Source organism: Urocampus carinirostris, chromosome 4 (assembly GCF_059441175.1).
Source record: "Urocampus carinirostris isolate Australia breed hairy pipefish chromosome 4, RoL_Ucar_1.0, whole genome shotgun sequence".
Lineage (NCBI taxonomy): Eukaryota > Metazoa > Chordata > Actinopteri > Syngnathiformes > Syngnathidae > Urocampus > Urocampus carinirostris.
The window spans coordinates 26,373,385-26,399,479 of NC_142352.1; the positions used below are offsets into that span (position 1 = coordinate 26,373,385).

Sequence of the window (26,095 nt, forward strand, 5' to 3'; positions counted from 1 at the left end):
AAGGAGAAACAAAATCTAAAAATAGGTAGTGTTTCATGTACAAGCAATTTCAGTTTTAAAGTTCATCAATCAATTTATCATTTTAACTTTAAAGGATAAATATTTCAGTTATGTAGTTCTGAACTAACATAGTTTTTAAAAACCATTCCTCATAATATATGATTCACAAGAATAAACACACACACAGCTGTTGTATGTCTGTACTGACTACATATGCAGCAAAGCCTTGTGTGTTCATGGCCAACCCAAGCGAGCCTTTCCCCCCAACCCTTTGGGAGACACGGTGAGCTTGCAAAGCAGTCACCACAGGGCCTGGCAGTTGCCTCTTGTCGACTCCCTTCCAACACTTCCTGGCCGCTGCATCACTTAGTTTCCCCGGCTGACGCATGTCACATGTTGCTTAGGCTGATTCAGTGTCTTCCTGTTTCCTCTTTGCAGATCCACCGCGATGCAGACGCTTCTTTACAGCAGCCACTCAACACCCAACACTCAGGTAAGACAAAATTTTTGCTGCTTTTGTGAGTTCAAAATGACTCGCAATAGTTGTTAACTTCATCGGACGACCATTTGCTTTGTCATCCTTTTGTTTTTAAAGGTACCTAAGTTGTGCTCTCGACTTTCAACATTTTCAAATAATACTGTCCTAAGCAATACATATCATCTGACTATGAGGCCTCGGGCTGCTCTGTGTTGAGTAAATCATGTGTGCCTTCAAAATCATGACTTCCTTTCCAGCATGTTGATTTTCCCACATAATACTATGTCTTCCTCTGCAGCCAGCGCCTGAGTTAAGTAGAATGTTATTTTTCCAGCATGATAACAGTTTTTGTTGACTGCCGGACCTTACATCCAATGAACTCAAGTCATTTACAGGGTTTAGTGACCTAGACCTTTGACATATAGCAAAAATGTAAGACCATACCCTTGTGAAATTGTTTGATTGTCTCTGAAAGAGTTGTTCTTGTTATGTGCGTCTGTTCACACTTGCACATGATCCAGCTGCGTTAACAACCATAAGACGAATATTAAAGAGTAAAAAAGAAAAAGGGGCAACACTATGTGCATTGTGGTCTGTCTGTCTGTCTGTCTGTCTGTCTGTCTGTCTGTCTGTCTGTCTGTCTGTCTGTCTGTCTGTCTGTCTGTCTATGCTTGTTAAGAGTTTGAAAATTAATGCCTATTATTTGGAGGCGTGGAAATAAGAATGTGATATTAGCCTAGCTTCATACGTTAGCAATATTGACCAAGTTTAATGTGCAGGTAATGGTCTGACTAGAATCAGCAGTCTGATTTTTGCGGTAATCAGAATCAATAGTTTACATGGCTAGAGAGAAACAAATACTGTAACCCCGTATACTTTTGAGTTTGCGAGTATTCCGATTACAAGGGCCAAGCGGGACCTAAGCCGTTGATAGACATTGTATTGACATGAAATAAAACGTGATTTAATGTCCCTCACCAATATCAACAAAGTACACTGCTCGTTTCTTTGCGCCTCCAAAGATGAGCTTCATTGCTACGTGTCGACTTTACATGATCTGGTCGTACTTGGCTAGCCAAAAGCATAGACCAAAAATACATATGAATAGATACAACTGTGACATCCACTATACATACATGTATAAACCTTTGGCATTTTTGCTATGTGGCCGAAAATCAAATGGAATTCTCCTACAGAAATTAATCATTATACATAAGGCTTTTTTTATTGAGTAAACTGGAGGCTGCGTATGTCATTCGCCTCTGTACTAAAAGTCTGCTGTGTCCACGCAGAAACTGCACATTGTGCAACAGTAATCGGGAAACTATCAATGCGTATACATTCATGAATAATCGAAAAATGAAAGGACTGACCCAAACATTGACATCGGAATACAGTGCTCTGTCAAGACCCTTACTAGATTTTCCTGCATGTCTACATGGCTTTACATAATCGGAATACATACTGGCAATAGTCAATTTTCAATCAGATTGCCTGCATCTAAAAGTACTCAGTGATGCTGGGTATTTAGTGGCCTTCTTGCCCTCAATAGTAGTGTGCTGCCACGTAATTGCCTGTAGGTCTGCCCAACCCCAACCCCTATACTGGTATAATTAAATATCAGTAACAGACCTTAAAATGGACAGCATGAACTTTTTACACCTTATACGATGGTGTCAGGGAGATTTGCTGATTAATCAGGTCCAGGCAGTTTTAATTAGGTGCCCCCTGATTGATTTAATCTCTGTGTTTACTTGTTAGCATCCTTGCTCAACCAGAAATCTTATCCAAAGTTGCATCCTAATGATGTTGGATATTTTTTGCTATTGTTGAACTTGAACACGATCATATTCAGGGTTGGGATCTTGGTCCAAAAGGTGCAAAGTTGACTCATTAGATACTCAAAATTATGTCCATAGCTGTTGGCTTTTTCACTGACTGTGTAAAAAGTAACCTTGGAGTGTTTTGCTCAGAATTAACTTTTGTCGCCCTCTGAGAATATAACCGGCTGGGGAGCCAAAGAGGGGGAAATAAATGAACACTTTATCTGCAATCTGTGTCTGTCGGGAAAAAACACTTAAGGTAGCGACTCAGGGTATGAAAATGTGCAGGTGGAAGGGAATGAGGATACTATGTGATAGAAAGGCCTGATGCTTGCTTTATCTCCTCCGTTATTTCTCACCACATTCAATTCCTCGGAAACGGATGATTTGTTTGGATCATATCTGCTCCGTATTTTTTTTTCCTTTACGAACAAACACACATTTTCTTCCCTGACTTGTCTGCGCCCTTCTCATTTTACAGTCTTGTTCAACGCCTCCTGAAGTTGGCGATTCATGCCTGTCATAATCTGCAGCACAGGAAGAAAAACCCGTCTTATCAAGTTATTTCCTCAATGAGACACACTTAAATTTGCTAATGATGTCAGACAGATCTAAACCTAAGTTTAATGTTTTCTGATCCATCCGATCTAAATCTTATCAAATCTAACCTTCAAATCTAAATATATCTAAACTTATTTAAAAATCCGGATTTGGGTGCTCGTGTGTGTATTCATATGAGGTTTATGGGCTTCCATCCCAGCAATCTTCGGGCAATGGGCAGGGGACACCCTGAACTGGTTGCCAGCCAATCGCTGCTACATGCACATTGAATCAATTTTCGTGAAAATGGACAGTTTTTTAGGTCTTCGCGAGTGTTTTTCAAGTTTCGTGAAAAGGCACCCCCAAGAAATACAAACTAAATCGATAAGGGGCAACATGGCAGCGCAGTGGTTAGCGCGTGTGCGGCACAGTTCTCAGGTCATGAGATCGAACCTTCCTGTGTGGAATTTGCATGTTCTCCCCGTGCTTGCGTGGGTCTCCTCCGGGCACTCCCGTTTCCTCCCACATCCCAAAAACATGCATGTCAGTTTAATTGGCTGGTCTGAATTGTCCCTAGGTATGAATGAGCAAGTGAGTTGTCTGTCTCCGTGTGCCCTGGCTGGCAACCAGGTGTCCCCTGCCCACTGCCCGAAGATTGCCGAGATGGGCTCCAGGACCCCCGCGATCACAGTTAGGAAAAGCGGCGGATAAATCAATCAGCATTTGCCTTTGTGTACAAGTGGCTTTGAAGCTGCATACAGCCACGTGGCTCTTCGGCGCTCTCTATTGCCTCTGTGGCGCTTTTTCAACAGATCACCGTCCTAACAACCCACCCATGTAGAATGCCCGGCAATGCCAAGCCATTATGCTTGTGTGCCTAATAAAACAAACACTCCTTTGTTGTTGCAGTTGTTTCGTTCAACCTTAGTCACAGTAAAAAAATAAAACAACCAAACCCTGCTGAAAGAGGGAGTGTTTCATTTAAAAAATGCAAATGTGCCATACTTTTATTCATCACACATAATTAAACAAACCATCGTGTAAGACTCCACATGACATTAATGTTTTTATTCAAATGCCACATTAATTAAACCTGCCAGTGTCAATGTTGAACTCCAATTCAGTTACACTTGTACCATATATTGAATTGCACAAAAGAACCCACAATTTTAACCTACAGATGAATACACTTGATTTTCTGTTGATGTAAAATGCAAAAGCATATGAAGCTGCATTGATTGTAAAATCTATAACTGATTGAGTTTCATTTTTACTTGCAGAAATGTGCTCGTTCTCTAAATAGCTTGCTTGGAATTGCTTTCCTGTTTCTTTGCCGCTCATATATAAAATTTATGTCATTATATAAAAAAAATGTTTGGGTATATTGAGCTCTTTTTAACAGCCATAATGATACAGTTATCCCTGGCAATGACGCGGTTTATCTCTGAAGGATTTTCATCGTGCATTATGTTCTGCTCTTTGAGTGGCTAAACACTAAAGAAAGTAGGTATTAATAATAATTAAATGAATAAACATACAAATACATGTTTACAGTATACAGTAATTATATTTTTAAAACAAACGCTTTGGCCTGTTAGAAGTGTCAGGACCCAGAAAGGAATCTCGGACTCAAATGCGTACGTTTGGAAGGAATCTTTATTGATTAGTTAAGGGAGCTGGCTTAGGAAGCCGCTGTGCGTCGATCGCTCGTAGCGTTGGGGCGGGGCGTCAGTTCCGTGACAGGTAAGAGGAATCAAACTTCGCAGGCAGGTCGATGATCAAGGCAGGAGAGAAAGTCGTAGCGAGGAGCGGAAAACAGGTCGAAACCGAAAGCAAGAATCAAAACAGAGTTGTCTTTAGTACTTGACGATCTGGCGTGAACACACAGGAACTCAGAGGTACGCTCGGACAAACTGGTCTGGGCGCTGACCGCTTAAGAACAGTACGGCAGCCAATCAGGGAGCGCGCTCCAGCGCGCCACACAACTGCCGCAGGTGTCTTCACTTTAGCAATCGTGACAGAACCCCCCCTCAAGGGACGGCTCCAGAAGTCCCCAGGAAAAAAAAAAAAAAACATCATCCGACAGGCAAGACAAGAAAGTCACAGGAAAAAACAGGCAATCCAATAGTTAATCCAAAAAATATGTCACCAAAAAACCCAAGGAACCTCACAGGAAGTCACCAGAACACCTCCGAGTGGACAGGACCCCATCGACAGCATCCGAAGGGACGGGAGGGGAAAGACCTGTGGGTAGAAGGGATGCAGTACCAGACCGTCGGGCACGCCCACGGTGTGGAACAGGCTGGTCCAAATTGAGGTGGTAGGTAGACTGGCAGGCAGGCTTCCTGGCAGACCAGTCTCGAGACGCTCCGACGGATGAACTGTGGTGGCTGGCACACTGATGTCGAGAACGATGGGAACGCCGGCAGACGAACGGACGACGGTTGGACCGACGTCGGCGCTCCCTGACTGACATCTTGTCAGGCAGACATGCGGACGGAGGATCAGACAGGCAGACAGACTGACGTTGAGACTGGCGAACGGACGGACTGGACTGGCGGGCAGGAGAGCAGGACTGATGCGTCAGAAGACCGATGGGAACCTCAGCTGGATCCCGCGTTGCGGAAGGAGACCTGGAAAGGATAGGACGAGAGGTTGGGTGAAAACAGGTTTGTCGACATTCAACCCCCCACTCCAGGACCACCCCCGTTCGCCAGTCCAAGTGAGGGTTGTGCTTGACCAGCCACGGCTGTCCCAGGACGAGTGGTTGGCCGGGGGAGGGAAGCAGGTGGAAACTAATCCACTCGCGGTGGTTCCCAGAAAGTTTCATCTCCACCGGCTCTGTAATTTGTGTTACCATGCCCAACAAATGCCCATCCAGGGCTTGGGCCGGAACTGGGGTTGGAAGGGGAATGCTTCTTATTCCCATACTCTGGGCGAAGGCCACGTCCAGCATGTTGACCTCCGCGCCTGAGTCCACAAGGGCGGACAGGGACTGGGTAGACCCGGAACTCTGAAGGTGCACCTGGAGCCTTGGCCTTCTGGTCCGGGATATCGGGGTGTGGACAGAGCCCAACCGGACGACCCCAATCGTACGGTGAGATCCCCCTTTTACCGGACAGGTCGATGCCCGGTGCCCTTGCCCCCCGCAGTACAGACAGAGGCCGGCAGAGAGTCGGTGCTGACGCTCCTCGACTGACAATGTCAAACCATCCACCTCCATAGCCTCAGTGGGGTCCAAAGGAATCGCGGGTGGTTGATGGACCTTCGAGCCGTTGACCCTCTCGGATGAACAGGGAGCTGGGTAGTGCTGGTAGCCTCTCTCACGGCGTCTCGCCTGCACCCGACTGTCGATCCGGGCGGTCAGATCAATTGCCTCGTCAAGCGTTGCTGGGGAAGCGTGGGACACCAATTCGTCCTTTATGTAGCACGCTAAACTGTGGAGGTAGGCGTCGACCAGCGCCTCCTCATTCCAATGGCTTTGGGCCGCCAGCGTCCTGAAGTCGATTGCATAGTCTGCAATGGAACGTTTTCCCTGGCGAATATTCATGATCGAACGGGAGGCATCAGCAGTCGAGGAACCAGAGGCGAAAACCTTGGTCATTTCTTGGGCCAGGAGCCTAAACGAGGTGCATGCCACCGCCCCTCGTTCATATGCAGCCGTTCCCCAAAGGCGGGCTCTCCCAGACAAGTGATTTATCACAAAGGCCACTTTCGCTTCTTCGGATCTGAAATTGCGAGGCTGGAGATCAAATATCAGACGACAATTAACAAGGAAGGGGCGGATTTGAGCAGGATCTCCATTGAATTTCTCGGGCGTGCCCACTCGTGGCTCCGCCGTGTCGATGGCGGGAAAATTCACGAGTGGAGGGGGCGGGGCTTGTGGCGGCACAGCTTGCGGAGCGTCTCCAGGAAGAGGAGCCGCTGCGTGCAGCTGAAGGGCGAGCGACTCTGGGAGGGCGTCCAACCTTGCTTGCTGGTGCTGCAACACTTCGTGTTGTTGCCGGACAAGTCGAAGAATGGCGGACACGTCACTCGACAACCTTCGGAGCTCCACCTCGGTTCGGTGCGAACGTGCCATGGCTCCCTTCACTGATCAGTGCGTGAAACACGTAGCTGAGTCCTATTTCTGGTCCGAGCGTTCTGTCAGGACCCAGAAAGGAATCTCGGACTCAAATGCGTACGTTTGGAAGGAATCTTTATTGATTAGTTAAGGGAGCTGGCTTAGGAAGCCGCTGTGCGTCGATCGCTCGTAGCGTTGGGGCGGGGCGTCAGTTCCGTGACAGGTAAGAGGAATCAAACTTCGCAGGCAGGTCGATGATCAAGGCAGGAGAGAAAGTCGTAGCGAGGAGCGGAAAACAGGTCGAAACCGAAAGCAAGAATCAAAACAGAGTTGTCTTTAGTACTTGACGATCTGGCGTGAACACACAGGAACTCAGAGGTACGCTCGGACAAACTGGTCTGGGCGCTGACCGCTTAAGAACAGTACGGCAGCCAATCAGGAAGCGCGCTCCAGCGCGCCACACAACTGCCGCAGGTGTCTTCACTTTAGCAATCGTGACAAGAAGGTTGTTTTTTATTAAGTATTTATCACGGGTTCTTTTTGGGAAAATCAGCCGTTTAAATTACTTGAACACAAAATTCGGTTAATATCATGAGCAGATTAATTTGACTTATGTTATTGTTTCTCTACATTTTCCACTTAATTCGGCCCTAACAAGGTTTAATTTATCAACTACTACATACACTGGCTCGCTACAACGGGTCAGGTGTATCGACATTTCGTTCTGTGTACATTGTTACAAAGAATGACAATACAAAGGAAATTATTATTATTATTATAGCCACTCGATGCCGCTCGCTCGCACACGCGTCAATGCTTCAAAGTCTTACCTATTTGAAATTCCCGCAGCAACAACATGATTCCAATAAACTTTAAATAACTGGAGCACTGATGCACCATTTAACTATTGTTTCTTATTCTTATCTCTAATGCCGGTATTCTAATATTTATAATTTGGACCATGCAAATCAAGCCAAGATGATAATGTAACATTAAACTATGGAGCAATCTTTGGTTCATTACCTGTTGCATGTTTGTTGGTTTGTGCGCGCGGTTACTCACATGTTTGTGACAGCTGTCAAAACTTGCACTAGCTTGCAAGGTTTAGTGGACAGGTGTTAGAGGTTGGAGACACACAGGCACATACACACAAGCACACAGTGCAATATCAAGTGGCAAAAGGTTAATACAGCTGTCAGAAGTTCAGGTCACTTTCATGTCCGGCCAGTTCTATTTCCTCTGTTAGTTTATTGGATGCAATAGATTGCACTTTCCATTCAGACAAAGCTTAGGGATTGTATCAGTACATACAGCTAAATTGCTTGAAAGGCTTCATTATTCCTAATAATACAAAGGTCATTCAATATGGGCAATTTTACACAAAACCATTCTAATATGGCTGCATTATTTGTGATAAAAGTAAGAAAATCTATTTTTTCCATGTTACAGCTTTTATTTTTAACTACTAATGGCAAACTTTTAAAATGCATTTTTGAGAAAAGTAATGTTTGTTAATAAGTAGGTAACGATTTAAAAATATATGATTAGATTATTACTAATTTAGCCACTCTTTTAGAACACAATAAGAAATGCAGAAACAAGCAAATAGAAAGTGATTGCAAATGAATCAATCCCAGAAAACCTTTTAACAATATTGGAGTTTAAATTAAATAAAATACATACATGTATTGTTTTTATCAGTTATTTGACTTATAGGCAGCCTGTAGCAGTCAAAATTCAGGACATCCTTATTGTCCTCGAGAGACAATTTGTGGTGCCTCTAGCAGGAGCAAAAAAGAGTCCACACACAAATAACAGTGTCATAAAATACAAAACTAATGAGATTTAAAAATACATTTTGAATATAGTCTGCTATTGAATGGTTTGAGTCATAACAGATTAATTATAACCTGTAATGTGTCTTTTGTTATCAATAGAATTCTAGCAATAATCCTTCGATATATCAACTTGTACCATGGGAACTTTGTACTATCTGTTAAGAAATTGATCGTGGAATATGAGAGCCTCAGAAAAATTTAAACTTCACACATTATGTGAATTGAATAGAATAGAATATACATTCATTATCATTGTTACAAAATGGTTTGAACATATTGTGACAACTAAATTGGACGTGGCACTCCAGTTTCACATTTGGCTGTGAGGAGAAGCTCTGTACGCATGTTTGATGTTACTGTACACACGGTCCAGTGTGTTTTGCCCCTCTGGTCTCACAGTCCATGTATTGAATGAATTTGGTAAGTACAGTCCTTAAGCATGCCTGATTTAAGTCGCTGGCGACGATAAAAGCTCCATCTGGGTGTGCAAGCTGCTGTTTATTGATAGCAGCAAGCAGAAGATTTAGCGCTATGCTAACGTTAGCATCCGGTGGAACGTAAACAGCAATCACAATGACCAGAGTTAGCTGTTTCGGTAGACAGAAGGGTCTTCAAGATACTGTTAGAAACTTTATATCGGCTGAGCAGTGTGTGTCGATGATTCTGCTGTTATTGCACCACGTGTTATGCACGTAAGCGCATAGTCCCCCACCCCTGTTTTTACCGGAGTCTCCGTCTCGGTCATGCCGGTGTAGCGTATATCCAAAAGTTCATTTCTTTCTACACTCTTCATTCAAAATAAAATTCTTTGTAACTTTAACTTTAACAAAAAGGAGTCTCAATAAAGGGTTTCTGTATTTGATGTTTTCTCACAGGACCTGACTGTGATCTTACCCCTCATGATGGACTTTCCCTCTTGTCTCAGACCAGCTGACTTGGGGTCAATTGTCGACTGCCATGCTGACAAATGTTGTTCTTAACACTTATACAAGCGATTTTTCTGTGCAACTTTCAGCCGCTGATACATGAACAGAAGAGCCATATGTTCTTTCCTTAGTATTGTTTCTTATTGCCATACAGTCAGTTTAGTCGCATAACATGCTTTTCTTTGTACACTTTAGCGGGTTTTTTTTGTTACAAAAAAAACTGTGTTTTTGTTGTTTAAGAAAGCCCTTGCTTCTTGATAATGGTGTATTTTTCCAACGTGTATTTTCCTTGACAATTCTGCCTTGATTTTGGATTGGATGTATGACCTTAGCACTTCCATTGTGTTTCGATTGGACATGCCCAGTTCCCATTTATTTCCACAGGGGAGACAGTGTACAACAGACATGACCTTCCTCTCAGGACTGCAAAATGTTCTTTGGGAGGACAAGGAATCACTTCCGCTCTTGCAGAAATGATACAAAATGAATACATGATGTCATCCAGTTCGTGTCTGGAGACTGGCTAAAGAAAGCTCCATTTCATGGTTCTACATTCCTAGCTTCCTTTATTGCCTTAAATACTGATAGCCGCTGCTCTTCATTATACACAATTCTAGAGTATTGAGTGATTTCACCCATTATTTGGGTTCAAAATTTAAAAGCAAGACATGCCTCTAATACCACTTTGGTTGAGCAAACATTCATATTCAAAGGTAAAATTGTTATGGAAAAAATTTGGGCATTGCGTAAAGCGGCTTAAAACACACAATAAAATTCCTGTTTTTCTTCAAACAAAAGAAAACTTTTAGAGGCAGACAGTCAACCATTGAACCATTTTGTCTTTTCACACTTTCAAGAATTCCTTTCACCCTCCTTTGTAACAGACTTGTTTTTTGTGTGCACAGTTGTCAGTATATGAACTGTTCCCAGTAACTTTTTCTACAAGCTGTTCAATTTCGATGATTGTTGTTGTTTTTTTCAGGGTCCTTGAGGTCATCTACTTTGCCTTCTATGTCCAGCAGAACAGTAAGCAGCAACAGTTGCTCCTCGACCACTCACAGAGACTCTTGTAGCGATGTGGAGAGCTTGCTGAGCGCCGAGGTGGGATATGACAGCATCTTCAACAAGGTTTGACTCCCAGCTTTGAAGGCATACCTTGTTTAATAGGCTGGACTCACGGGACAGTATACAGGACTGTCTCAGAAAATTAGAATATTGTGATAAAGTTCTTTATTTTCTGTAATGCAATTACAAAAACAAAAATGTCATACATTCTGGATTCATTACACATCAACTGAACTATTTCAAGCCTTTTATTATTTTAATATTGCTGAATTTGGCTTACAGCTTAAGACAACTTAAAAAATCTCAAAATATTAGAATATCATGAAAAAGTATACAAGTAGGCTATTCAACTAATCACCTGAATCATCTAATTAACTCGAAACACCTTGCGAGGGTTTCCTGAGCCTTAAAAACACTCAGCTTGGTTCAGTAAACTAAATCACAAGTATGGGGAAGACTGCTGATCTGACTGCTGTCCAGAGGACCATCATTGATACTCTCCTGATGGAGGGTAAGACACAAAAAGAAATTTCTCAAAGAGCAGGCTGTTTACAGAGTGCAGTTTCAAAGCATATCCACAAAAAGTCTGATGGAAGGGAAAAATGTGGCCGGAAATGCTGCACAACCAAGAGAGATGACCGCAGCCTTAACAAAATTGTGAAGAAGAGCCGCTTCCAGAATTTGGGGGAGCTTCAAAGACAGTGGGCTGAAGCTGGAGTCCAGGTATCAAAAGCCACAGTTCACAGACGTGTCCGGGAAATGGGCTACAATAGCCGTATTCCCATGGTCAAGCCACTTCTGAACTCAAGACAACGGAAGAAGCGTCTGACTTGGGCTATGGAGAAGAAGCACTGGACAGTTGCAGAGTGGTCCAAAGTCCTCTTTTCAGACGAAAGCAAGTTTTGCATTTCATTTGGAAGTCAAGGCGCCAGAGTCTGGAGAAAGGCTGGAGAGGAGCAAAATCCAAGTTGCTTGAAATCCAGTGTGAAGTTCCCACAGTCAGCAATGGTTTGGGGAGCCATGTCAGCTGCTGGTGTTGGTCCACTGTGTTTCATCAAGTCCAGAGTAAATGCAACTGTGTACCAAGAGATTTTAGAGCACTACATGCTTCCATCTGCTGAAAAGCTCTATGGAGATGAGGATTTCATTTTCCAGCATGATCTGGCACCTGCCCACAGTGCCAAAACCACCAGTAACTGGTGCACTGACCATGGCATCACTGTCCTTGATTGGCCTAATTCCCCTGACCTGAACCCCATCGAGAATTTGTGGGGTATAGTTAAGAAGAAGATGAAAGACACCAGACCTACAAATGCAAATGAGCTGAAGGCCGCTATCGAAGCATCCTGGGCATCAATAACACCTCAGCAATGCCACAGGCTGATTGCCTCCATGCCACGCCGGATTGATGCAGTAATCCGTGCAAAAGGATTCCCAACCAAGTACTGAGTGCATCAACGGACATTTTCAAATGTTTGATTTAGTTTTGCTGTTAAAAAATTATTTTTTTACTTGGTCTGAGGAAGTATTCTAATATTTTGAGATAAGATTTTTGAGTTTTTTTTCAGCTGTAAGCCAAAATCAGCAATATTCAAATAATAAAAGGCTTGAAATAGTTCAGTTGATGTGTAATGAATCCAGAATGTATGACATTTTTGTTTTTTTAATTGCATTACAGAAAATAAAGAACTTTATCACAATATTCTAATTTTCTGAGACAGTCCTGTACATCAGTAGTCTGTAGCATTGACTAACAATATTTTCACAGCCCGGCCCAAGGATGGGACTAAATAGGTTTGTACTTTTTCTAAAATAACAATAGCAGAAATAATAATAACAACAAAAACAAAGATAATAATTTTTAAACGTTAATCCACCGTGTAGTCATGTGGAGCATTTAGATGTCCTCGTAACATCACACCAAAATCACATACCATCATTCATTTTCTGAACCGCTTATCCTAATAAGAGTCGCAGGGGGCGGGGCGCATCCCCAGATTATTTTGGGAAAGTGGGAGGAAACGGAAATGTCTGAAGGCTGAAAAGAACATGCAAACTCCACACAGGGAGGCTGAAATTGAACCCAGGACCACTACTGTGAGGCCAATGTACTAATTGCAACATACTCTGGTTGGTATTTTAATGTTTAACACAAAACTTCACGTCGAACCATGTGCTAATTAATAAAAGAAATACAATCTCACCAAACGAGCCAACTTCATGAAAAGCTTGTTGTTTTCATGTAATCCCTGTGTCATGTTCTTGACAGGGATCCATTCATCCTCAAACTATGTTGCCAAAAATGATTTCATTGCGGGAAATTGGTTTACAATCATGCTAGCAAGAGGTAGTTGACTATGCTGATTGGCTATACGCACACAAGCTTGGTTTTGATTCATCCTTCACTGTATCTTCAGCAGATGGGAATCCTTGTTTCCAACGTATCAGCTGTGGCTCGTGACAGGCAACTGCGCCCGCCAATGCTAACCACACTGATTTTAATTCAAACCTACCACTGCAAAGTTTGCTTCAAGTTCAGTCCGAACTGTAGCATTGTTTGTAAAACAAAAGTAGATATAAATGATAGATTTTTTTCTGTCTCTCAATATCGGTCCCCGGCCGGGTAGTTGCCAACCACAGGTGTAGATAGGCAATGAAATTGGATGGAATCGCAACGAGAATATTTAGCTTAAAACAGTGTAGCAATAAGCAAAACAGGATTAGATTCTGATGTGATTTCCAGGGTTACGGGAATGCTAAAAAAAAAGCTTAGTGGAAAAAATTTTCTTTGGAACTGACAATTTCCCATTTGATCTTCCACCTTCTATGTACTTGTTGAAAATCTTTAAGTGACATATCATAAAGAATTGAAACTCTGAAATGTTTTTCTGCGCTTCCTTTCACGTGCACGGATCACCTGCCTATTGGAAGAAGGAAGGCAAAGCATTTCCACATGATATTGTTTTCCTCTTTATTTTATTGGTTTCTGTCATATAGAATAACCTTGTTGTGAATACAACTAATATAAATGTTGGAGATAAGTGTGCCTTAGCCCTTAGATACTGCAGGACAATTCTAGCAACAAAGCATAAAATGGGTTGCCATGGTAACTAAGTGAGACGTTAGTTACCGACGTGCAACCCGCTTGCGGACACGTCAGCGAGTCACGAGCGCTTAGATCTTCTTTCCGTTGCGCTCTGCGGGGATAACATCATTAAATCCCTAAAGCGAGAGATGATTCCCTCTTAAAGTGTCGTCGGCCGGTCACGTGGCTCGCCTGAATGGACCTCTGCGGTCACGTGATAGTTCCGACTCCCAGGAAAAGTAGGGCTGGCTGGCACAAAAACTACCTTTCATTCCTGCTCTCATGACAGAAGTGTCTCTGTGACAGGCTTGTTGTACTGCAGCTGGTGGGACAATGGGACACAGTTAGAGCTCACACCTTCAAATGAACCCTTAATAGACCGTTTGTGTATGTGCGCTTGCATATGTCTGTATATGCCAGAATGCATGACCCATTTCCCACCGAATATTTAGCAGTATTTGGAATATTTATTTTTCTGAAGTGACCTAAGATAACCACAAAATGTAACTTAAATATACACCAGGAATCTTGTGAGGTAGAGGTGGTTAATATGAAAATAGCATTATTGTAAAGGGTTGATAAGGTGTACAGCGACTTTGTAGTCTACGGAATGGCATGAAACTCACCTTTACGAGAAATTGACCGTTGTAACCTGCATTCGATTTTATCTTATCACACTATTTTTATTCATGGCACTATTAAATAATGTTAGAGAATGGAAAAAACAAAAAGTCGTTTTCTCCGCTATAAATAAAACAAAAAAATCATGTTATTTATAATATAGCAATTATATGCCATGAATTTTTTAAGAAATCATAAAATCATAACCTTTTTTGATCATAAGTCCTTTTTAAGCATTTTTGCTTATTTTCTAACCATTTTATCTTCATGAGTAGCTGCATGGGAAAAAATACACTTTAACTATGACAGGTTTGAATAGTGCAGACATGCAAAGTTGCTTTAAATGTGCATTCAGCTTAATAAACCCCCAAATTAGTTAATGCGCACTAGTTCTACTTACTGCTAGAATTGTCAACCTGGAAGAAAAATAATTAAATGCACCAAAAACTGATTTATTAGTAAATTGCAACTCATTAAAATGAATAAATAGTTGATCTAACGATCTTTCAGATTCTGTAGATCACAATCTCATTAACATACTTAACAGTCTAATATCGTCATATTTTTGGTAAATTAATCATTACTAGAAATATTTGAAGAATCGGGAAGGAAACACACGTTGAACGTGATAATTTGTTTGTATTGCACTTATTACAGTGTCTCCGGGGAATTTTCAAACATTTGCCACTATTTTTGGCAACATTATAAAATACAGCACATTAAATACAGGAATACCTGTTGGGACTTAAACATTTTTACAAAATCTTTTCAGACTGACGAGGGAGTGACAGGCGGCGACAGCACCAGCGAGGTGTCCATCTCCTGCTCCTCGACTGACGACACGGCCAGTGTGGGGCCGTCCAGTTCCAGCCTAGAAGGCAGCCAGGGCCTTGGTAGCAGCGGCTGGAGCCCCGAGGAAGGCGTTACCCCTGGGACCGGTGCCCCCACACCAGACGGAGGAGGAGTTGCCGCTGGGGATGCCGATGAGGCCAAAGACAGATTGAGCGAGGTGCCGCGGCGCTCCTGTCTCCTGCGCAGGAGCCTGCGCTCCCTCTCGCCTCTTCGCCGACACAGTTGGGGACCTGGGAAAAACAATGGAGGAGGGCCTGCCATGAACCAGAGGAGGTAAAAAACATACCAACTTATATTATTTTGTAAAGCAGGATGGAACGTCTGTCCATTGCCCCAACACAAGACAGAAACAACAGTCATTCCCGTATTTTATTTTTGTTGGGTCAATTTGCTGAGTACAATATGACTACATAGTTAAATGGTATAGTTGTAGGCAAATAACAAGACTGTCAAATCATTACTCTCTTCTTCGGAATAATTCAAAAGTTTCACAAATACAGTATTTTCCGGAATGTAATGTGTACTTAAAAACCCCAAATTGGCCAGGAATTTAAAGGTGCACCTTACAGTGCCATGAAAAAATATTTGCCCCCTTCGTGATTTCTGTGTTTTTTGCAAATGTATCACTGACAAAGGTTTTCGCCTCATCAAACCAATTTTAATATCATACCGAGACAAGGAAGGAAATCCAAAATGCAGTTTTGAAATGTTGATACAATTTATTAAGGAAGAATTATTTTAGACCTATCTGGCCCTTTGTGAAAAAGTAAACTGGTTCTTGAGTGGCAAAGTCAAACTCCGGATTTAAATCCATTTGAAATGCTGTTGTGTGACCGTAAACGGGCAGTGAACGCTAGAAGAACTTTTAACATGGTAGATTTGAAAACAATTTTGCAAAAAGTGGGCCAAACTTCCTCCCCAGCATCGTGAAAGACTCATTAACAATTATCTTAAATGTTTGATTTCTGTTATCACTGCCAAAGATGGGCCAACTCGTTATTAGGTTCAGGGGGCAATTACCTTTTCACATAGCGCCAGATAGGTTTTGATTTTATTTACGCCTTAATAAATGGAATCAACATTTTAAAACCGCATTTTGTATTTCCTTGGGTTTACTCTGTGTGATATTAGAATTGTTTTGATGATCATAAACCTTTGTGAGTGTTAAAAATGCAAACAACAGAAATCAGGAATGGGTGCTTTGTCAAGGCACTGTATATGTGGATTCAATTGAAAATACCCAATATTTAATGGAGTGCGATACTCCATGAGGTTTTACGGTAGCGTCAGTCAGAGCCCCGTTACCTAAGAACTAGACCACCAGTGATCCAGGTAACATACGAAAAGGCATTCTATTTTATCTCATTAGAAACTTATTATTATTTACTATTTTTACTCACGGTGTAAGAAACAAATTCGACAGAATGTATGGAACAGAAAGAGTTGTTTCCCCTTGGCCTGGATTTTTGCATTTATTTATATCTTTCAGTGTGCCCTTTTGTTTTCTCCATTCTCAAAAAATAGTCTGATAACTGACATTTGTATAGCTGGTGGTCTAGCAGGAAGGTTTGAGCGCACTCAACGCTGCCACCCGGGTCAATTCCCGTTGCATTCAATTGTTTGCTATCATGGTCAGCAAAATTTTTGACTAATCAATCATTGCACTTATATACACTTACAAGTATATGAATTGCGCAACGGTTGTATACAAATAACTTTGGTGGCTCTTACATGTGTTTTAAATCCATGCTTCTTATAGTCCAGTGCGCCTTAGATATGAAAAATGTTTGACAAAAGACTATCTCTTTGTAAGTGCACTAATCTGTTCCACCTTATAGTGCAGAAAATACGGTACATGGTTTTGCTTTTCTCCTTATTTTACTCTGGGTTTGGACAGATGATATGCAGTTGGCTTTGCCTTCCATGCATTACTCGCTGGTTACTGTCTCTGTTTTTTGCCCTTGAAGGCTGCTTGCGCCTGCTCGCTGTTGTCCCTCCATGTCGTCAGCTGCGTAGCTATTGTCAGTGTGGCGCCTTTGGCGTGACATCTAGACATGCAGCTGGGCTTATACATAACGGGATAAGAGACAATGATTGGAGACAGCTTTTTAATTGTTATGCTTAGGCAGGAGCCCTGGGAGTTAAAAAATGTATATTGCATGGTTATTGAGAAGCATACACCAGTAGAACTGTTGGTAGTGATGCAAAAAAAATCAGAAATGCATTTCGAATAATCATATCCTTTTGGAAATGATAAAGAAGATATTTAAACATAATACTGAAAAGTACTATTTGGTAATAACAGTATCCAGTAAGAATTAATCGTAAGAAATCATGAAAGAAACTTGCTAAAAATACCGATAATAAAAAAGTGAAAATAAATCCATATGGAATAAAACATTTTTTATGTGTTAATCAATATAACATGAGGCAGATTAAATAATGGTATAGATTTGAGAGTAATAATTTCCTTAGTGCCTACACATTCACCTAACACGGGAAAAGGCCCCTGGTTTGAGACCGTGGGAACACATGTTGGCCTGGAGGGTGACCAGGCTATACCGTAACTGGTGCCCCTATGTCTCTAGTGGTTAGGGGATCAAACCAACCATCCAACCAACCAACCAAAGTATAAGTAAATTATTTAGAGTTGTCAACAAATAATAAAATAAATGTTTATCATTGAGTATACCTAGCTAATGCGTAAAAAAGAAATATTTTCATTAATTGGGGAAAAGTTATATTAGATGGGATCCTATATTTCACTTTACATCTTGTTCTCATTCATCACCTCCCAGCTGCAAAGGAAAACTGACCGTTTACAGAAGAAGGTATATATTATCGTATTGATTTCTTTATGTGACTAGTTGTTGTAGCTCCATATAGCTTCCCTATCGAGCTAGTGGACACCCTCCCTCGTATACGTGTTTAATCAAACTACTGTTGCATCGTACTTCTTTCTCTACAGGCACACTTTCTATTAAAAATGTGTTTTTTTGCTCCCCAAAACACACAAATAACCAGTACATACTGGGATTGCAAATACTTTGGAGTCTAAGGCTTGTTTTTTTATACAAATCTCTTACGGTAACATGAGACAAAGTAGATGGCGACTTTTCTTGTTGTTAGAAAATGGCAAAGAAGACAACTAAATAAAAGAGATTGTGAGATCATTTTTACTGATACAAAAAAAGTCTCAAGGACCCATGCCAAATATTATTTGTGAATTCTGGAATTTCCTTAAATCACCCAAAATATTCCCAAATTGAAAGCAGGTACCCCGTGTGAGGTTAATGGTCTTTTCTTTATCCATTGTGCGCCTGATTTTTTTTTTTGCAGTTGTTAAAATCTTGCCTCACCTCATCACTCATCTCGTCCATCAGTCACTCAGCGGCTTGTATTAGCAGCTGCTGCTCTCATTCATGTTTGCAGACAACCTTAGGGCCCCGTATAGCGCGGTGTGATAATAATGTCAGGAAGCAGGCCTTAGTGTGAGGGATACGTTTGCGGCCTACTCCCTGAGGATAGGTGAGTGCTTATCTGGTCTCCAACAATCAGCAAAATCACAGGCACTTTTGGTCCACTTGAGGTTAATTATGTTCCGATGTGACGGGATGATGATTTGTTGGATAATGGGGTGCCATGCAAAACCTTAGGGCCAGAAGATAAGGAAGATTTATCAGCACTGCAGCCAGCTAAGGTATCTCATCCTGAAATGTTGCCGCAGGATTTTTCAGCTCCTGACTGCCGCTGTTGGATTCTATTATTCAGCAGCCATTGTTTGCATTGTGAATCCTGCTGAAATCAGCTCTTATAGTGACTGATTGAAGCGTACCGCATTTTACACATGCTGCACAGGGAACACTATATACTGGTGTTTTGTGACTTGGTTTAAATTTTATTTAATGAGGCTATAAAAAATATTTGACCTAGTCAAACAGTTAGATTTGTCTATCAATGCAGGAACAGTATTTAGCTGTGAGGGATCCTTCTTTTAATGTCAAAAGTTTAATGCGGAAACTACATCTTTTTTTCGCAATGACATCGCTTGTGCTAGTACCCCTGATCTAATTACTCGCATATGACTTGTGCACGGGGTTATTAGTTTCACTCAAATCATGTAAGCGATTCAAGACAACTGAAGTCATATTTATTTGTATAACCCTTAATCACAAAACGTCTCAAAAGGCTGTAGAAACCACCCTTACAGCATCTGCTGAGATGAAACTCAAACAAGGCCAAGGAAAAACTATTGAACCCACAGCATGAAGAAAATTTAGTAACCTTGAGAATGATGACCCGGATGGATGTTGGAAGGACATAAACAGGTGCCAATACGATGGCTCAGAACACATACATTGTGTAACACAGACGCTCGTGCTCGTTAAGCCCTTCCCAACTATCTTTGGGCAGGGGACACTCCAAACCAGTTGTCAGCCAGTCGCAGAGCACAGAGAGAGGGACAACAATCACACACCCACTCGTACTTAGGGACAATTCGAAGTCACCAATTAATCTGCCATGAGTGTAAACTCTGTACAGGAAGGCTGGTGCTGGATTTGAACCCAGGACCTCAGAACTGCGCCGCACATGCTAACCACTCATCTTCCATGCCGCCCTGTGTTCAATTGAAGATGTTTTGTGATTTGTGGGTAAAATAGTTTAAATATGAAATGATTTGCATTTATTTAATGATGAAATATCACAAGCACGTCGCAAATTTTGTATAAAGAAATAAAAAAACCTCCTTTATGGATTACATGAATAATGTTGGCCAACACATGGACTCATTTCTCCTCTAGAAGGGTGTCATAAATGATTCCAGACGTCACAGTAGTTTTCCGTATTTAGATGCATTGTGGGAAAGGGCAAATCGCCGTTTTCCTTGGTGCTGCAAACACATAAGGAATTTGGCGACCTGGTACCAAAATTACCGAACATGTTTGATACTCGACGCCATTGGCGCCGCACTGTTTTCCTCTAAAAAGTGCCCCCGCTTACCTCACTCTACAAACAAAATGCCTATTGTCAGTGGCATTGCACACGGTGGGCAGCTGGTGCGCACGGGGCTTTAAGTCTAGTTTTAAGCACTCTTAGATGGCAGAGCATTGCACAGCATTCACTGGATTGCTCCAATCAGCGCCGAGGATGCGGAATTCAAACCGCTATTTTGCAGGGGAAGTGGTTGCCCTCATGTATGTTTTAGATCAGGGGATGTTGTAATGGAGACTTTTTGTGATTAAGAGCTATACAAATAAATATGATTTGTCTTGCTTTATAATGACAGCAGACTACTATTCCTCTTCTGTGTTTGTACAGTTACAGCCTGGAAGGGCTCAGCGGCAGCCAGGAGGAAGCACGGCGCCCCACCAGTCAAGGCCCCCGCATCCACGAGCCTTCCCGGATGCTGCAGCACGACACTGATGAGCGCGGCTCACTCACATCCCTCACAGAGGAGCAGGAAGAAACGGGACCGCCATGTGGCCTGGAAAAGCAGGTGGGTGGTTGCAAATCGTCCCTCATTTGTCTTTTTGGCATCTTTCACTGATCACCATCAATTGTCTTGTTGTAACAGAAGTCAAGGCGCTATCGTCCTTTGAGGAACAGCTGCCCCTCGATGACCCTGCCCCTCACAAAGTCTGTGTCCATGCTTGCCATCAGCCACAGAGACATTGATGGTGAGTGAATCAATGTAGATATTTACAAATGAATACATAGATTGGTAGTGTGGTGTATAGTTAAAGGACCTATGTTTATTTGGTTAGAGAGCAATTTTTCTCAAAATATACAATCTAATAATGGTTCTTTGCCCACCTGCGCCTTCGTCAGTGGTGGGACGTCTGCGCCGGAGGAGGCGGATTTCCTTCTCTTTCAGTCTTTCCCCCATCCTCACTAAATCTAAGTCTCACTCCCTTTACGGCGACTCGTCCACTAGCGACGATGATGATAACTTAAGTAAGTACTAAAATGCAATAGTTACTGTAGCCATGCCTGTGGCGAAGATGTGTGAAGTCACCTTTAGATACCCACCAGCTCCTTGTATATTCTTTGAGATGGGCAAGCTGTGTACTGTAAGTCTGAGGCATATTTTCATTTTTGCATTGATTAAATGAATGCATTCTATAAGTTCAATTATTTATTTCATAAAAAATTATCATGTATACCTAAGGTTTTTTATTTTATTTTAGTAATTTAAGACCTTATGAATTATGTATTTACAGCATAATCAATATTTACTTTTTACTAAACAACATGCTTATTTTAATCTACCGTAAATTCCGGACTATAGAGCGCACCTGATTATAAGCCGTACCCACCGCATTTTAAGAGGAAAACCGATTTTGTACTTGCACAAGCTGCACATGTATATAAGCCGCATGCGCCCACATTAAAAAAAATGTAACACAAAATTAACCCAGTACCGCGATTGTAACAGAATATCCTTCATTAAAGTACACGGTCCAAAAATCACAGCCGGCAAAATGAAGGGAAAATTATACCGGTACTTAAGGTTTGATGCAGACCGGCAGAGTCCGGGTCCCGTTGAAAGTAATCCAAGGAAAAAAGTGTATATTTCCAAAGGTAAGGGTGGGAAAAATACATATCCACTATTGTCTCCTTCCCGTCAGCCCGCGTTTGTTACGCCCTATTTAATTTGCCCGTCCAAAACATATCAGAATAAGTTTCCAAAATAAATGCAAATAAATACATTACAAAAATATACAGTTGCAAATACATATTATACATGGTTACACATATTTACAAAGAAAGACGGTACACCGAGAGAGTTTTCAAAGCTTTAATAATAATAATATAACTTTCATCCGGGCAGTTAATGGTAGCAACACGCAGCAACATGCTCGCAACACAGTAAACGGGTTTGTTAAAAAAAACATACCGTACTTGTAAAAATCACGGTGAACCGTCCTCATCTTCCTCCCTAGAACTGAAGCCATCAAAGTCGTCTTCCTGAGTGTCGGAAAGAAACAGTGTCATATAGACGTCGTCCCACGCTCCCATCCACTCCTGATTCTGTGCCCTCCTCTCAGTCACGCAGCAGACCGGCTTTTCGGAACCCGTTGGTGATGGTGGATTTTTTGATGCTGCCCCACGCTGTCAGGATCCACTCGCAGACTTGCGAAAAAGTTGCCTTTCGCATGCAGCCAGTTTTAGTGAAAGATTTCTCGCCGCTAGTCAAGCCAAGAAGTTGCAGTCTTCCTCGGCGCATATATTCCACCAGTCTAAATCTTACGTTTTGTGCTCGAGCGCCGCTGGCGGCCGTTAGAAAAATTACATAAACTGGCCGCATCACTGAATAAGCCGCAGGGTTGAAAGTTTGGGGAAAAAGTAGCGGCTTATAGCCCGGAATTTACGGTATTTTTATAGTTGTTTTGCCATTTAAAAAAATAAAATAAATTAGATTAGTAAATAATGATTAAAATGATGTGTTGGTGTGGTTACTACATTTTTGTACCCAGTAAAACAAAAAACTCGGATCAAGATTGTTATACATTAATCTAGTACAGTATAAGGCACAGTTGTTTATAAACCACACACAGTACACTTTTGAAGGATAAAAACATTTTGTACATACATAAGCCACACCTGTCTACAAGGCACATGTGTCCAAGTAGAAACATGAGATATTTACAAAGAAAGATGGTACACAGAAAGAGTTTTAATAATATACGGTACCTTAATGTTCCGCTGGCCCGCCGGTGGGACAACGGATTTTTGATAAGCAATACGTGTCTGTACAATGTCACCAGTGACTGAACAAGGTCATGCCACAAGCTTTTAGTCTTGGGATCAAATATTTCAAAATGTACTCATCAATATCACAATCAGTCTGAAACAAGTCACCCGAAAACTATGAAGCCCAGGTAACTCACCAGTACGTCCTCTGGCCGTCTTTAACCTCTTTGAATGTCTGTGAAAATGGCTTTGTTACTTCAAATACAATCCATAGAATCTAATCGTTTAAAATATTCACTCCAAAACTCATGATAATGCGGACAGATGAATAGGAATCCCCCTTAAACCTTTCTGCTTCGTTGGACGTTGCTTCCTGTAATCTGTTCGTTTCGTGACATTATTTCTGTTTACAAATAAACAAACTCGTCAAATTATACCCAATATGGTAGTCAGCGCTTCGCTTTCAATTGACACCTTTTCCATAATGAGGCTCTGTCCATGCTTGTTTTATTCATGTACAATGTGCAAAGTTACATTGAACTTGCATCTTCCTTGACACGTTCCACATTCCCTGCTGGCTGGTAGAAAAAATGCATACAATAGCCGCATCATTGCATAAGCCCTGGGTTGAAAGCTTGGGGAAAATGTTCGGGCTTATAGTCTGAATTTTACGGTAAGTCTAAGGTACAAATTTATCACAATATTTAAATATAAGAAATTCTAAGTTCTCCCCAATTGATTTTAATTTATAAAGTAAGAAACTTCTTATTTATTTATTAATTTGTTTACAAATTCTTTTTACATTTACAGCACAAATTTTTGTCAAGCTTGGGCTGACGATATGTAAATGATAATTTTTGCTGGTCATTTATTTATTTATAAAGTCCCTTTGCACCAAAATGTTCCACCGTCCAGCCACAGTTGTCTGAGTCAGAGGGAGAGCTTTAATATACATGAAAAATGAATTATAAATTTCAGGAGGAAAGGCGCTTAATGCTGACTGTTCTGATAAGTCTTCTGGAAGGTCATCTGTTTACTTTCCCTAAAACCCGGCTAGATTATCATCCATATTTTCCAAAGTTTGCATTTTGATTGACAAAAATCACAATGTATATTAATATTTTTGAACAACCATCAACAGAAGGCGTTTACCATAGGTTTCATCTTTCTATTTTAGGTTTCCTCTGTTTTCATTCACCTTCTTCAGCATCTGCTCTCGAATGCACATACTTATTTTAATTCCATGTTCTTTTAAACTCATGTATTTTGGGGTATATTCCTTTACTGTATAATTGACATCTCCAGTCCAAATATAACTGCCATACCATTCTTTAGGATATCAATGTTCTACATCATGAGCTCATAGGCAAAGCAACAGGTTTTGCTTCGCTTGTGTGGGCTTGCGTAAATTGGATTTGTTGTTCTCTCCTCCATTTTCATCTACGTGTATGATGACCAACCCTAAAAACATGTGTTTCAGTTCAGTAAATACCCAATGATAAGTGATCAAGTGTTTGACCAACACATTTCTTTTACAGGTATGAGGTCCTTTTCCAGCACGTCTGGATCGCTAGCTTACAGGTCAGTGCATCTTGATCCTACACAGTGCATATAGACTGTGTGTCATGATTACCGCATGTTTTTTTTTGTTTTTGTTTTTTTGAGTAGCATATCTGAGGAGGAGCCAGGGCCACTGCGGAGCGACGCTGAGGTGGGCAAGGGAACCAAAGTTAGCCGCACTTTCAGCTACATCAAGAACAAGATGTACAAAAAGACTAAAGTGAGCTCATTCAACATTGTCTTTGTGCGATAAAATCTGTTTCAAGATGGTTGTCCTATTTCAGTCACTGTTCTGTTGCTTTGTGTTTTTAAATTTCTGCTCTTGCTTTCCTTTTGGGAAGAGCTTTGTCCTTTCTCCAGTTTTCTCTGAAATTAAAAAACACATCTCAGGAAGACTAGTTTGTATGTTTTTGGTTATGCTAATGTCTGTTTTCGATGATGCTAGCTGCTAATGCTAGTGGTTGGGGCTGATCGGTTATTCATTTTGTGTTGGAGCAAAAGTGAGTTTACTACTCTAATTATCCATGTGTGAAACTACTTTTTAATGTCTCTTTGTCTATTGTCACAAGCTTTAGGATTGACGAGCGAGTATTTTCAAGTTTTAGCTCCAGTTCAGCCACCTTTTTACTCGGGTCAAACTTCAGAAATAAATGTTTGAAAACTTCACAGGAGTTTCAGAGGAAGTAAAGTAAGAAAAGAACAGCGGTTGTCACCACCTCTGCACACTTTAACTCATTCAAATAATTTTTTAAGTGACATGCCACATTACAAGGCCTTTGCGTGCAATCCTCAAACCGGCTTGTAACTGCAGCGGTGTCGTCAGAGCATCACTCTTTGCAGAAGTGTCGGCCACACTTCCTCTTTGCCACTCGGCTCGATGGCGTCTCGCTGCTGTTTGGTTTAGCCGCCGTTGCTGTGCAAGCGATGTCTTGCAGGAGGCTGATGCGGAGCCATGGCTTCTCATTGAGGAGGTGGAAGGGTTGGCAGGAGGTAGAAGGACCGGGTTTTTCATGTTGTGTTCCGAATATCTGATTTTGATAGTCTTTGCTGTGGTATTTCCTGCTGATGTCTTAAATGTAGAATTAGCATTGTTAGAGGGTTGTCATATAAGCCGCTTTGTTTTCTCGTTTGATTTTTGACAATGCCTTTTGCATCAGACGCACAGTTTTTTTATCAAATGTCTTAGACACTTGTGCAGGGTTTCACTTGGTTGAACTGTTTTTGTGACAGGAAGTGCAAGTTTCGACACAGTCAGACCTTCAAAAGTGTCGAAAATATTATAAACTGAAAAAATGTCACGAACAAGTAGGGCAAAAGTTAGTGTTTTGGCTTACATTCTGATCTCTTAAAGGATACATAAACTATTTTGCTAGTTTTTACCATGAAAGAGTATTTTAAATGTTGTATTGTTACTCTAAGATCGAGTTAAAAAACCCACCCGTTGAACAGTGGCTGGGGCACTGGCGTAACGTTTAAAATAGTGCAACATAACATTTCACATGCAGAAGTGCAAACAGACTTGACCTGTGAGCATGTTTCAGGAATAATT

At 41.5% G+C, this 26,095-nt stretch overlaps 1 protein-coding gene across 7 annotated transcripts in view; it reads left to right on the plus strand.

Annotated features, from left to right (window-relative positions):
• The window catches only part of akap13a (A-kinase anchoring protein 13a), a 134,662-nt gene that overhangs the window by 67,988 nt on the left and 40,579 nt on the right, over positions 1 to 26,095 (plus strand). For 3 of the 7 annotated variants that reach the window (XM_088333986.1, XM_088333987.1, XM_088333988.1), the window contains exons 11-19: positions 439 to 493; positions 10,651 to 10,796; positions 15,212 to 15,564; positions 18,090 to 18,122; positions 20,611 to 20,788; positions 20,867 to 20,969; positions 21,121 to 21,246; positions 24,525 to 24,567; positions 24,655 to 24,766. In XM_088333986.1, the coding sequence (XP_088190112.1) occupies positions 439 to 493; positions 10,651 to 10,796; positions 15,212 to 15,564; positions 18,090 to 18,122; positions 20,611 to 20,788; positions 20,867 to 20,969; positions 21,121 to 21,246; positions 24,525 to 24,567; positions 24,655 to 24,766 (1,149 nt within the window). The remainder of the gene's footprint in view (positions 1 to 438; positions 494 to 10,650; positions 10,797 to 15,211; positions 15,565 to 18,089; positions 18,123 to 20,610; positions 20,789 to 20,866; positions 20,970 to 21,120; positions 21,247 to 24,524; positions 24,568 to 24,654; positions 24,767 to 26,095) is intronic. The other 4 variants (XM_088333990.1, XM_088333991.1, XM_088333989.1 and 1 more) reach the window with 3 other exon arrangements.